This window comes from Papaver somniferum, chromosome 5 (assembly GCF_003573695.1).
Source record: "Papaver somniferum cultivar HN1 chromosome 5, ASM357369v1, whole genome shotgun sequence".
Taxonomy (NCBI): Eukaryota; Viridiplantae; Streptophyta; class Magnoliopsida; order Ranunculales; family Papaveraceae; genus Papaver; species Papaver somniferum.
In genome coordinates this window covers 133012507-133027120 of record NC_039362.1, presented here as the reverse complement: position 1 = coordinate 133027120, position 14614 = coordinate 133012507, and the positions used below count along the sequence as shown (strand labels likewise).

General features: G+C 42.3%; 1 protein-coding gene across 1 annotated transcript; it reads left to right on the top strand.

Moving 5' to 3' along the window:
• Positions 1-570: 570 nt before the first annotated feature.
• Positions 571-2981, top strand: LOC113279623 (mediator of RNA polymerase II transcription subunit 21-like). The gene is made up of 3 exons (XM_026528301.1): positions 571-780; positions 2750-2827; positions 2919-2981. Exons 1-3 carry the CDS (start codon positions 571-573, stop codon positions 2979-2981), a joined length of 351 nt encoding a protein of 116 aa, XP_026384086.1.
• Positions 2982-14614: the final 11633 nt, after the last annotated feature.

Below are 14614 nucleotides of genomic sequence, written 5' to 3'. Positions count from 1 at the left end.
CGGTTCAACATATGATTTTGTGACGGTTGAATGTGAAAATAAAATCTTAATGGGTTATTTACTAATGCAATGGTTTTGTATAAAGAAAATGTTGTTTTGCAAAAAATAGATTGGTTTGGTACATTTATGCCAGTACCTTTCTCTTGTATTTTATTTGTATGCAGTTGCTCTAAATCTGTTATTCTGGTTTTGTGTTAAGGAATTACCATTGCCAATTAGCAACTTATATTAAAAAGCCTATGTGGTCGAGACTTCACGTAGAGAAGTGTTTCATTTAGTGGACAACCTAAGACAATAGATGGCAGAACTACATGCTAGTGCAAAATGTTTGTTAATATGATTTTGTTGGGAAGGACTCTACTATCACGAAAAGTAGGGAGATGTCGATTTTGAGATGTTGGACTTGCTGTTTTTTTGTGGCCATGGCTATATGTCTTCTTAGTCCTTAAATCACATAGGAGGATGTATAATGGGATATAGCTGAATTTCTAGTTTCCATGGTATTCTCAATTTTTATTCTTCTTATGTAATTATCAATCATTTTCAGGATTTTGGCGGCAATTAGTTAGGATGGATATCATATCTCAGCTACAAGAACAAGCAAATACTATTGCATTCCTAGCTTTCAATACTTTCGGAACACTTCAAAGAGATGCACCACCGGTGAGACTTTCCCCAAATTATCCAGAGCCACCTGCTAACACTACTACGGAAACCCCAACTGATATTGCAGAACAACCCAAGCTCATGAGTGTTGCTCTGGTTAAGGCTGCAAAGCAGGTACAGTAGAGCAATATTGAATCCCACTTGCTGAATGCGAGACTCTTGGGAATACGTATGCGTTTGTTACATTGATGGTGTAATTGGATGATTGAGTAGTTTGATTGTATTGTTTCGGTTATAGTTGATATACTTCTCGAGATAATCTAGTTACACTGATGATAATATTTGACTAGAAAAACGTCTTACATGTATGTTTCTGTGGAAATATGAATTGCCTTCAAATTGTCATCCTTGAACTCGAGTAATCTAATAAGTATCACACTTTAAAGGGACAATTCAATGCATGATTGATAGAAATAAGGATTTGTAGAGTATTTGACGAGCAGGGACATCACTATAAATTGTTTATATCTTTTTAGTAAGATTTCCTAAGTGATATTGTCAATCAGAAATGTTTGTATCTCATCATCTGTACACTTGACCTAACATCCATCTTGTATCAAACAATAGCAGCACTAGCTTGCTTTCCAAGGAGTAATCATTCAGAAGCATGGCTGATGTTTATAGCCTATAGACCTTGTTCAGTCGCCCTGTGAAATGAAATTAGCTTCAATAGTTATACAACAACTGCTATTATTTTTACAAAGTTCCAGTTATCAGTTCTGAGTGTTAGAGTATACAAATATTATATGGAAAGTTTTAGTATTTAGGGTTATATTTAATATTTGATATATTTAGCATGAATTGATTTACAAGTATTAATCTTGCACACCAAGTTATGGTATCGCTATATATACACTACGAGCTCTCAATGTAAATCATCTCATTCAATAATAGATTTTATCTTTATATCTTGTAGTTCTAAGTTGATATCAGCGGGTTCGATCCGGACCTATTGTCCACCTCGTTTTCTTTTCTAACCGGCGGCGGTAGCCACCAATGCTACCGTCCGCCGTATCTTTCCTTCATTTCAATATGATTAGCTTTTTTTATTAGGTTTTTATTTTTTAGGTTTATCATCTATATTTTCCAAGCAAACCTTATTATGAATTATCTTTTTATTTTTTATTAAAAAAATAAATATGGTTTTATCGGTTTGCTACCAAACCCTACTTCTCACAACTACCAGCACCAGCTCCCTTTATCTCGTTACCTCATCACGTGTTCTTGCATCCACTTTTCTTTTCTTTTCTTTTTCTTTCTGTTCGTCCAGGACCCTACTTCAACTCATCACATCATCAATACCACTTTCTTTCTTTTCCATCTTTAATTCATTCTACCACCTATTCTGATCTCTTCTGCTCTGTCCAATTCTTTTTGTTTTCCTTTACAATTTGAAAAAGTCAACCAAATCCACGTCCCCTCAAAACCCCACTTACCAAGCCCCCGATCCCAACAGCCACTTAGGCCTAACCAACACCCATCATATCCATTCTTTTTCGACTTTTCTAATCCCAATTTTGCAGGGTATTATCTCTTTTCTCTTATCGGTGGTTCTTATATGCTCCATCAACGGTTCTGTTATTTTCGCGATTTTGGCGGTTCTCCTAATCGGTATTCTTTTTAATGGCGACACGCTTCTTATTATACTTCTCAGGCGTTTATTGGCACCGCACTTCATCAACAACTTTCATGGCCAATCACATGCGGTTTTCTTCAGTCCCCATGAGATTGAGGGAGGGTGTTAGAGTATACAAATATTATATGGAAAGTTTTAGTATTTAGGGTTATATTTAATATTTGATATATTTAGCATGAATTGATTTAAAAGTACTAATCTTGCACACCAAGTTATGGTGTCGCTATATATACCCTACGGGTTCTCAATGTAAATCATCTCATTCAATAATAGAATTCTATTTTATCTTTATATCTTGTAGTTCTAAGTCTAAGATTTGTAGTTCTTTCTTTTCTTTTGCGAACTTATTGTTCTGATGTCTCAACTCGTCGTTTTGTATTAATGTTTAAGTGGTACTGTGCATTTTTTCTTGCTATGTTTATCATACATTCCGGTTTTCATCTGCAGTTCGATGTATTGGTTTCGTCACTTCCAGTGTCAGAAGGAGATGAGGAAGCTCAGTTAAAACGTATTGCTGAACTTCAAGTATCATTTGACATAGCTCAATGAAACATGAATACTGGGTATTTTCCAACATAGTTTCTTCTCTGACTCTCTTTCCCAAACTTGAATCCAGTCAGAAAATGAAGAAGTTGGACAAGAACTCCAGAATCAGCTGGAGGCGGCAGGTAATTTGTAAAGTTTATTAGCAGTTTGTACATCTTATTCCCCACATTTTTTCGTTATTATGTTGTTTTCTAGATTCATCTTTTGTGATGTAACCTTAGCTCCTACGCGGCGAGGGTTGGGAAACCTAACTCCAATTCAGATAGATCCAGACGCGCCAATTTTAGAGGAAGGAGTGGAAAACTCTAAAGATCCAGAAGACATCACTCCTCAGGGGGGGTGGAGCCCACAACGAAGACCAAATGGCGGCACAAATAGCAGCTTTGTTACTCCGTAACAAGAAAAACGAAGATGCAATGCACGAGATAGCCCAAGAGAACCAGAAACTCAACGGTATGTTAGACATACAAGTCGAAGGTTCCCAAACTCACCCTCCACAACCGAGGCGTGAAAATGGGGCTATCTCAGGAAGACGAAGGGTGGATCTCAACCCACCAAAGGAGAATCAGCCTAAGGAAGCAAGGAGAGCGCACCATGATCCAGATGAAACAAATTCAACATACAAGCCCTCTCAAACCTACTACGATGAAGCATTTTCCAAATATGCTCACAATGTGAACATGGTCATGGAGGAAATGGAGAAAATGCGGAAGGAGATCCAAGGCCTAAAAACTGGCCACGAAGGCGCAAGACTAGAAGAAGTACTACAGGAGGCAACCACGTTACCACTATCCTTTCGCATTTTGAGGGAAACCATCCCTCCGAAATGCCCGATACCTACGTTCCAAGCATACAACGGTACCTCAGATCCCGTATCCCACCTACGGTATTACACTCGTGTCCTTGCCCATTGGGAAAGAAACGAGGTGGTACTTTGTGGGTACTTCCTAGAAATCTTGACGGGATCAGCACTGGCCTGGTATGACAACTTACCAGCAAACTCAATTGACTCCTTCGAGCAATTATCTACGGTGTTTTTAGAGACATACATGTACAACAAATCAACAAAGGCGGGGTTAGATAGGCAATTTGCTTTAGCTATCGGTCCCCGGGAGACACTGATGCAGTACACAGACAGGTGGCAAAAGACATGCCAAGCAATTGGAAAAGTTAAATTGCTATAAGTACGGACTTGATAGAACCTCATCCATCTTCGTGGAGCTTCACAACAGAGCCCTCGATTCCGAAGGCGAGCTCAGGGTTGTCCAGGACCGTTACATCAGACTCAAAAAAATCCAGAAGGACAACCCCAGGGAACAAGCAAAGGCAACAACGGCTCCACAATGAACTAACTCTCTGGAACCAATTCCGGAGGTATCTAAGCGACAAAATGAAGCCGTGGGCAGAACCAATTCTCTAGACAAGCGATCCAAGCACGGAGATGGAAAACGAGGCAAAGGAAGAGAAGAATTTATGGATAAGGTCTACACAAAGTTAAACACAACTTTCTCACACATCCTAAGCAAGGAGGGAGCAAAGCCAGGCTTTCCTTACCCTAATATTAGGGGAAAACAGCCATAAAAGACAAAGGAGTCTAAGGAGTATTGTGCGTACCACCAATACTACGGACATACTACTGATACATGCTACCACATGCGCAACGTTATCCAAAGATTCATCGACGAAGGCAAATTCATGGAGTACGTACAACTGCAGCCAGCGGAGACTGAGGAGATCCCAAAGAAATGGTAGAACTACCTCAGGATGGCAAATACATCAACATGATCACCTTATCCAGCGGAGGTCAAGAAGAAATGCTCGAAGATATCCTCGAGTTAGCTCGAAACAAAAATAAGATTGAATCCCATGAAGTGTTCAAGCTAAGTGGACCACCCACTAGCACTTGGGAGGACTGGATGGCCACGCCATTAACCTTTTCAACAAAGGACGTCAACCAGGAGGTTGAAATGCACAACGATCCACTAGTGATCACTCTTCCAATACATGGATGGAACGTTACGAAGGTCCTTGTGGATGGGGGCAGTTCGTTAAATGTGCTATTTTAAGAACCCTACCTACGCATGGGTTTGACATCAGAACAAATGGATTATTCCACTTGCACAATATATGGTTTTAATGGAGAAGTATCAAGACCGAAGAGAGAAATCGTCTTGCAAGTACAAGCAGGACCCTTAGTAACCAGTACACGCTTCTGTGTGGTGGACGCACCTTCACCCTACAACGTAATCATGGGCAGACTATGGGTCCATCGACTGTGAGGAACAGCTTCGACGTACCACCAGTACCTATGCTTTCTTACACCTATGGGTGAAATGGAAACCAAAGGCGACCAGCAAGACGCAAGGCTATGCAATCTAGCAGAAATCAGACTCAACGAAGAAAGAACTGCTACTCAACAGCATGAAAGAAAGAGACGTAAGGCAAATACCAAGGAAGTACAGGACGCAACCTCCTCAGTACCCAAAGACGTCTCAGACCCGGAGACAAGCACCTCAGACCGGGAATACGCAGATGTCTTCGCATGGTCAATGGAAGACATGCCGGGAACCGATCCGAATTTGGTCTCACACCACCTTCGGCTCAGACCGGAGATACCACCGTTCAAACAACGCATACGTAAAGTGGCAGACATCTACCACGAAGGGGTGGAAAAAGAGTTGCAAAAGTTACTTGCAGCTGGATTCATACGAGAAGTCAAATATCCCACTTGGATATCAAACATGGTCATTGTTCCTAAGAAGAACGGAGGTGTATGCATTTGCATCGACTTTAGCAATCTCAACAAGGCGTGCCCCAAGGAAAGCTACCCACTGCCAAATATTGACCAGCTGGTCAATGCAACCGAAGGCCACCAAAGGCTATCCTTCATGGATGGATACTCAGGATATAACCAAATATCCTTTGCGGAAGAATATCACGAGCATACTGCGTTCTTTACCCCACGAGGCCTGTATTGCTATACAAGGATGCCTTTTGGACTAAACAACGCGGGGGAAACATACCAACGATTAGTAGACAAAATCTTCAAGCCATGGATAGACAAAATACTGGAGGTCTACGTAGACGACATGCTCGTCAAGACCAAAGAAGCAAAAAACTATCTCTCGTACCTAAGGGAGATATTTGAAGCCATGAGGAGCTACTACATGAAGGTGAACCCGAACAAATGTACGTTCGGAGTTACCTCAGGAAAATTCTTGGGTTACTTGGTCACCAAACGAGGAATCGAAGTAGACCCTGAAAGGGTCAGAGCAATAATGGAGATGCCATCTCCGCAAACCCTAAAAGGAGTGCAAAAGCTAAATGGAATTTTAGCTTCCATGGGAAGATTCATATCAAGATCATCAGATAAATGCAAAGCATTTTTTGACACACTAAGGAAAGCAAGCATGTTCACATGGACCGAAGAGTGCGAACAATATTTTCTCAAGATCAAAGAGTACTTAGTATCAGTACCCATCTTGCAGAAACCGGAGCTTGGCGAAATACTCACACTATACCTAGAAGCAACAAGCTACGCTGTGAGCGCAGTGTTGGTACGAGACCAAGGGCAAGTAGAAAATCCCGTATACTATATCAGCAAGACACTCAATGCAGCGGAGCGTAACTACACCAAGGTGGAACAACTCATATATGCCTTCGTAGTAGTTGCAACACAAAAGCTAAGAATATATTTCGATACACACACCATCCGAGTTTTCACGAAGGCTCAAATAAGTCAAATCCTCGACAGCACGGAGAAGATTGGAAGAGTGGCAAAATGGAATGCCATGATCAAACAATTTCACATAATCTTCGAAACCAGGAAAGCGGAGAAATCACAAATCTTAGCAGACTTCTTGGCAGACCTACCTATGAATGACGAAGATGAGATAGATGACATCCCAGGAATGGAGGAAGACAAGCCGGAACCACGGAACTCACGAAGGTGGGATATATTCGTAGATGGCTCCTCCAACGGAGAAGGCGCATGTATAGGGATCGTGATAACAACCCCTACTGGAGACCGACTCATCTATGCATTCATATTAGAATTCGAACAATACACTAACAACATCACGGAGTATGAGGCAGTCATACACGGCCTACGCTTAGCACATGAGCTGGGCTTATCAGATGTCCGTTTGACTAGTGATTCGCAATTGGTCATTAGACAAATAGAGCTCAAATACCAAACTCTGGGTCTGATACTATCTTCGTATCTAAAGTTAGCACAGGAGCATGCGTCAAAGATCAACAAGGTCACATTCAGACATGTCTGTCGAAAAGATAACAGACACGCAGATGCCTTGGTATTTATATCATCAATGCCGAGAGACAGAAACACTACCTCAGTCCAAATTGGGAGAATTTATGACCTTCGATAGAAGGACTAACCTCCGACACTGAAGAAACCTTAGCCGTCCAAACAAGGGCCATGAGGGAAGAAGAAAAATAAAAAGAAGATGAATCGACGGGAGAGCCAGATAACGAAGCTGGCGAGTCTGATAAAGATCAACCCACGTCAGATGAAAGCAACGAAGACAAAGCTGAGGACGATTGGAGAATCCAAATTCACCAGTACCTTGATAAAGGTACCTTACCTGCAGACGTCAAAGAAGCTCGAAAACTCGAATCAAAGGCATTAATGTACAGCCTACGAGACGGGATACTGTATAGAAGGTCATTTCTTGGACCTTTGATGCGATGTCTCTCAAAAACCGAAGGTAAAAGTATACTGCATGATATACATAGCGGAGAAGCTGGCAATCCTAGCGGAAGAAGGTCTTTGGAAATCAAAGCCAAAATGCAAGGATACTATTGGCTAAGCATGGACGAAGATGCGAAGAATGTAGCAAGGCGTTGTGACAGATGCCAATGCTATGCTAGGAAGATTAAAGCGCCATCGACGGAGCTTAACTCGGTCATCATCCCGTGGCCATTCGCCAAATGGGGAGTTGACATTGTTGGACCCTTGATAGAGGGGACATCAAAAATAAGATACCTTATCGTAGCTACAGATTATTTCAGCAAATGGGTGGAAGCAAGGGCTTTGGTAAGGATTAGGGACACAGATGTCTTTAAATTCTTGTTCGAGCAAATCATCTGCAGGTTCAGGATACCAGCCGCCATAGCCTCTGACAATGGCAAACATTTGGAAGGAAAGAACATAGAATGCTCTTCAACACCTTCAATATTCATAAAAACAAGTCTACTCCGATATATCCTAAGAGCAATGGACAAGGAGGCCACTAATAAGACGATAGCAATGAACTTAAAAAAGAAGCTGATGCATACAAGAAAAGATGGTGCGAGCAGCTGCACAATGTCCTTTGGGCCTACCGATTACTAGAAGGGCAGCCACGAGAGAAACTCCGTTCTTACTAACCTACAGAGCCGAAGCAGTCATCCCAACGGAGATAATACTGCCAACAATGAAGACAAAGGCATGGGAAAAGAATCTGACAACAGATCTTATGCTGGAAAAGCTTGATGACCTTGAAGAAATGCGGGAAGTAGCTCTGCAAAGGATGGTAAACTACCAACGAAGGCTGGCTCGTGAATACAACAAACGGGTAATTCCCAAAAACTTTATGGTCGAAGAATACGTACTACGTCAAATACCACCATATCAAAGGAAGAAAGAGTGGGGGAAGCTAGCTCCGACATGGGACGGACCCTACATTATACACGATATTGCGAGAAAGGGTTCATACTACTTAATAAATCTCAAAGGGGAAGTATTACAACACCCTTGGAATGCAATGTACCCGAAGAAGTATTACCCGTAAGAGAATGGTTATCACTCAGGAGAAGAAGGGAAGGGGCAATAGCCCACCATGTTCTATCCCTGATCAAAGTTATTACAAACCAAATTAATCAATGAAGGAAACTTTTTGCTAAGAAAGATTGCATGTTGATTAAATACAAATTGGGTTAGAAAAGGAAAATAATAAGCAATATATCCCACAAAGAGAGATACCTTGTCGAAGTAAAGCAGCAATCGCGCTGAACGCGTAGGGTTACAGGAAAATTATTACCCACGTAGGAGCCCTCGCCACCACGGTACCTTCTGTCCAAAGGATACTTGGGTAGGATGATGAATGTTCCACCAAAGGTTAAAAACACCTTAGAACCTTGTGATGACTCGAATGTGCAAACAATTAGACATAATACGTCTATATATAATAATAAAGGTACTAAAATAAGTACTACCAAAATAAAACTAACACATCTCAAAGTTGCAGATGACGAAGGTTCAGAAAATAACGAAGCATTGTCTCAATGAAAGGAGACAACAAAGGCCCCTCAGCTGGGGGAACAATACATCAAAGGAGTTCGGTTGAAAACAAGTTCAGCATAACACAATCAAGGGTAAGGAAGGCGAGGGAATACAACACCCTCAGCTTGGAGCTCAGCCTCCGCAAAAGCATTGTTAATATAGTCAATGGAAGAACGCTTGAACTGCGCCTCCATTTGGGAAGATTGCACCGCTAGGTCCGAAGCCGATTTCTGACGAAGCTCCCTAATCTGAGTGCTAAGCTGATCATTAGCTTGCTGAAGTGCCTCAGATTTAAACTTAGCAGCAACATCAAACTGGCGAGATATCTCCAGTTGAGATATCTGGCCCTCAAGGCGGTTAATCTTGGTGTTAGCACCCACCAACTGCTCTTGGAGGCCTGCAGACACAAAGGGTATCAACAACAAGAACAAGGAGCAAAAGATACAAAGGATGCTACGGAAAAAATAATTATCCTAAGCTACCTTCGGCATGACTAAGGGACTCTTCTAAACTATGTTGAGCCTCAAAAAGGTCTACCTCAGCCACATCAAGGTCTTCCACAAGGGTATCCCTCTCCGTCCGAAGATCATCAACATCTATCCGGAGCGAAGCATTCTCAGAGGTTAAAACTTGGTACATATTCTCTAACTCTTCAAACCTTTTTACTAGGGATGCATGAGACATGGAAGAAGGCTCGGAGATGGCATCAATAAGTTTGTTCTTAAGAGAACAGACCTCAGAAGTTAAAACATTACGCTATGCAGTAACCTTAGCTAAAGAAGCACAAGCAGCTTCAAAATCGGCATGATATTTCTTGCGAATAATTTTTTGGACAGAGAGACGCTTCTCAACTAAGGCAATATCCTCCCTTTGCTTTAAAATGAGACTCTCCTTCCAGCAAAGGGCTTCGTCACACTCCTCACGAAGCGAAGCCATCTACTTCACTAAGTCTGCATTATGAGCGGACTCAAGGGAAAGTTGAGCCTCATAATGAACAGTTACGTTCATTAGCCTATCAGACTTCTTTTGATAATACCAAACATCGGAGGTTAACTTGGCCACTTGATCTCGAAGATATCTAAGTTCACTAGAGCTTCCGGCTGGCAGACAAAGGTTGTTTTAGGACTATGCAACCAGAAAGTAAAGAAAAAAGCTAAGGAGAAGAAGAAACAAACCTATGGCTTTAGAAGACTCGGCAGCTAAGACAACATCAGCAGATTTGCGAGCATCCTCGGCAACCTTAGCAGCATTATTAGCTCTCCCAAGAGCCAATAAACAAGCTTCCAGAGATCTCTGGGTTTTCCTCATATCATCCTCCAGTGAAGATATCTTAGCAGCAGAAGTAGCATCACTCGACGAAGGCTGCTGTGCAACGGCAAGAGCATACTCTTGACGAGCACGTTCCAGCAGGGCACTCAAATGAGTGCATTTAGCCATATAAACCTTGAATAAGGTATAACCAACATCGATCTGCTTGCAAAGATGCAAACAAAGGAGTAAGGACGGAAGAAGAATCAGATTAAGAAGAAAAACGATAAGGTAAAAATCACTTACTAAGAACGATGAAAGACGGGGGAGGAAGTTAGCGTAGGTATCCATGAAAGCCTCAATCTCTTGGATGCTACCCCTACGGATCTCACCAAATCTCTGACTGGAGCGGAGACAATCATGGTCAAAGAACAAATCTTTGACAGCACGATACTGGGCAGATAACACGTCCAGTTGTGAAGCTATCTCGAAAGAACTACCAAGATGATGATGATCAACTCCAACAGAAAAGGGACCCTTGGAATCCAGCAGGACGGCCTCAAGAATAGCGTCATCGGAACTACCCAAGATCAAGCTCTCCGGCAACCTACCTTGGCTAGATTCAGCGACAATTCCCTCGTTTGTTTGAACACGAACAAGGGGCACGACTACTGAACCCTCACCACGACGAAGAGATGGCATGGTGGAAGAGATAGGAACATAAATAGGAGCTTGAGAGCCGCCCAAATCCATGTCACCGGCAGAAGGAAGATTACCCAGTCCGGTCCAATCTCGTGACGAAGGTGGGGGTCCAACAACTTTGCTAGCAGGGGCAGTAGAAACAGACTGAGCACTCCCTAGTGAAGCATGAACAACATTGAAGGAGAAGATGACTAGTGAAATCACAACCTTCTTCTTCTGCTGATAATCTGAGCTACCATCCCTCACCATGGGGGTAACAACCTTAGCAAACGAACCACTTGATTGAAGGGAGGTAGCAGGAGACGAAGGGAGACTCTTAGAAGCCACAACAACAACAACAACAACAGCAGGAATAGCGGGCAAAGCTTTGCTAGAAGCAGAAAACGAAAGCATCTTCAAGGATAACGTAGGTGCAGGTGCTTGAACGGTAACATGCTCTACTAGATGAGCACCAGTACCAACAAGAAGGTTCTCACCCTCAACAGAAGCATCTCGGACGGGGCTAGGGTTATCTTTGACAAAATCCTCCTCAATATCATCCAAATGAGGACTAAGGCCGGTATCCTCGATATCCTCCATGTCTTCGTCACCGGGTCCCTCACCAGCAGCCTTGGGATCATTATCTAAAGCATCAAGATCAATCACGGTCTTCAACTTACCCTTCCTCTGGGAAGACTGTAAAAAAACACATGCGTCAGCTAAGAATCGGGGGAAAGGTACTAAGGAACTTACAAGCACAAATGTATGATAATGATCCTTACCTCCGCAGGCGTTTCAACCAAAACCTTTCTCTTCCTAGTCCTTGTGGCCACATAATTACCAGCAGAGCCTGAAGCAGTCCCAACAGAAGAAGCAGGGGCAGACTGCAAAAGAAGACCATCAGAACAAAGATATCAAAGCAGATAAAGATATCTAAGCAGGCGAAGATATTAACAACAAAGGTACCTCGTGAGAAGCAGCAGGATTAAAAATCCAAGGCTGATATCCATCATACTTCTCAGGCAAAGAACGATCTGAACGAGGGATTGAGGGGTCCGCAGTGGTGAAACCATAAGCCCAAGGACCAACCACACGAAGAGGAGTACGATCCCAATGATCATCATGATCGAGACGAATGCGGTCAGACTTTGGCAAAGGCAGCCTAGCAGAATAAGGGATGGTAGTCAAACCAGTCTTATCAATCTCCTCTAGCAAGCGAAGGCTATTACCCTCCATAATATGCCTAGCAGTAACATGAATACGACGAGGACCAACACTCCAAGGAAGAAGGTTACTTTTTGAATAGCATCAGCATATGTAGCATTGAAGTTGGCAGGGGCATAGTCCTTCTGCTTAGATCTCCCTTCAGCAAAGGGGTCATAAGACTTCAAAGTAGTCTTTCCCTTGCTACGATACCAGCTTTCGCGAAGGGCACGCCAATAATTACAAGTATACTGGTAAATTCCTCGGACCCGAGTCTTGTTTGCCCGGTCATCCCTGGTGGGCAAGACGTCATAATAGAAAGGATCCTTTCTACTATACAGAGTAAGAAGCATACCTGCGGCCAATTGGCCAACGCTAATCAAAAGATTATTCTCATCATAAGGTAAATCCCGAATATGAGACTCAGTGAGAACATCAGGGCCATTGACGAAGAAAATCTCGAATTTATGAAGGCGAAAAGACTTGGTAATCTCATCAATAGACAAATGAGAAAAGCTGTCCTTGTCACACAGTTGGAGCCTCTGAAGCTCATAATGAGGAGGAGGAGGTGGAAGATCCTCGATAACAAATTCCTCCTCAACGAACATAGCCACCTCAGTACCAGCAGGCACCTTAGAATCCCCAGGAGGAGGAGATGGCGTAGCATCAGGATGATCCATTCGCGGAGGAGGATCAGTCGACGAAGATATATTTGGACCCTTACGCGTAGGTTTCTTTGGAAGCCTCATGATACCTAACACCAGCAGGAAGAACATCTCCATCAACAATGGCAGAAGAAGATTGCAATTCATTCAAAAGTGAATTGGGGGCAAAAAACCGACGAACTTTGGGCTTGGGTTTCACTTAACCAACCAAAGGGGACAGTCTAAACATATCATGGGGGAGAAGTTGCAGGCGAAGAACTATCATACCGAAACCATCATCAAAAATCAAAATGGAACAAAAACCAAGTTCCCATACAACGTAAACAAGCAAAAGAAAGCAGTAATTCTCACATGCAAGCATAATAAGCAACATCAATAAATCTCCTAGTCCGACAACGATACAACAGGGGCAAGCATGGAGAAAATCAAGACCAAATACGGGTATCACTTACTTGTATGATCGACATAGTGGAGCCAAAGCACGCGGAGAATCGAAGGAAAAAGGGGAGCAATTAGCAACAAAAGAGTATTTCAATAAAAGGGATAGATAGAGACAGTTCGAAGAAGAAGAAGAGTAAAGGGAGTTAATAAAATTCCCTTCTCTTTGTTCCCCTCTTATAGGAGGCTGGAAAATCCAAAAAATTTGGATGTCCCGAAATTCAAGGGGAAGTTATTGCATGAAAGAACATGTAGGGACCACCCAATCGGTACGTGCAAAATTGGCAGCGTAACGGAAGTTTTCTTCCACTTCTACCAAACGATAGAAGATGAAAGAAAAGGGGCAAACTGTGAATACCAATATTATGTGGAGCACGTGTCATGATCTTAGTGGTTGCATATATACCTAACTGTGTAGCCTTCGCTAAACAGAGAAGCCTAAATAACAAGGGATACCTCCGCAGATCTATTTTATCTCATCCCAAGAAAGAAGGCGTGAACGATAAAGATAAGGAAAGAAAAAGCCTAGTCTATATAGAGTCAGCTGGCGAAGGAACAAAGGTAGATGACGCATCCAATCAGCATTAAATGCTCAAATCTCTTATCTACACGCATGAATCTAGGCACGTGGAGAGAGAAGGCGTGGCAGAACCCGATTGGCGGAAGCTAGCCGTGAACGAAGGTACAACCTGTACTAAGGTTGGGTAGTTCCCGAAGGAACGTGGGCCAGCTGAGGTGGCGAAATATAACTGGAGAAAGTACGTGGTATACGAAGGTACCATTGGTACGAAACATATATCAGCTGATGATGGACCCAGAGGAAGCAAAGATATACCTGGAGCAAGAGGGGCTATAAATATCAAGCTTCACCAACAAACTAAGGGCATTCAATATCTAGGAAAAAAGATCTAGTCTTAAGCTTATACCTCTTTAATGTTTAGAACTTAAGTATTTACTTCCACTTGAGTTCTCTCTATTACTTTGGGGAAGCATTTAAGATCTTTGTAACCACCACAACTTAATACAAAAACAAGCACTCATTACCCCGTGGATGTAGACAAATGTCGAACCACGTAAATCTCTTATGTCTCATGATAACTTAGAAGATTTTACATTATACTTGTGTTCTTCATTGTTATTGTGATCTTAAATATCATTTATTACTTGGCAATATCGGTTCAACGGAGGTATCGATACTACTTAGTATCAGATCCTCAGAGTTGTATACATTACGTAGACTACGGGAAA

Excerpts from the sequence above, each read along its gene's own strand:
- LOC113279623 (XM_026528301.1), top strand. The coding sequence starts at position 571 with ATGGATATCATATCTCAGCTACAAGAACAAGCAAATACTATTGCATTC. Across the intron at positions 781-2,749 it reads TGGTTAAGGCTGCAAAGCAG|TTCGATGTATTGGTTTCGTC; the intron begins GTACAGTAGAGC and ends TTTCATCTGCAG. Across the intron at positions 2,828-2,918 it reads AACGTATTGCTGAACTTCAA|TCAGAAAATGAAGAAGTTGG; the intron begins GTATCATTTGAC and ends ACTTGAATCCAG.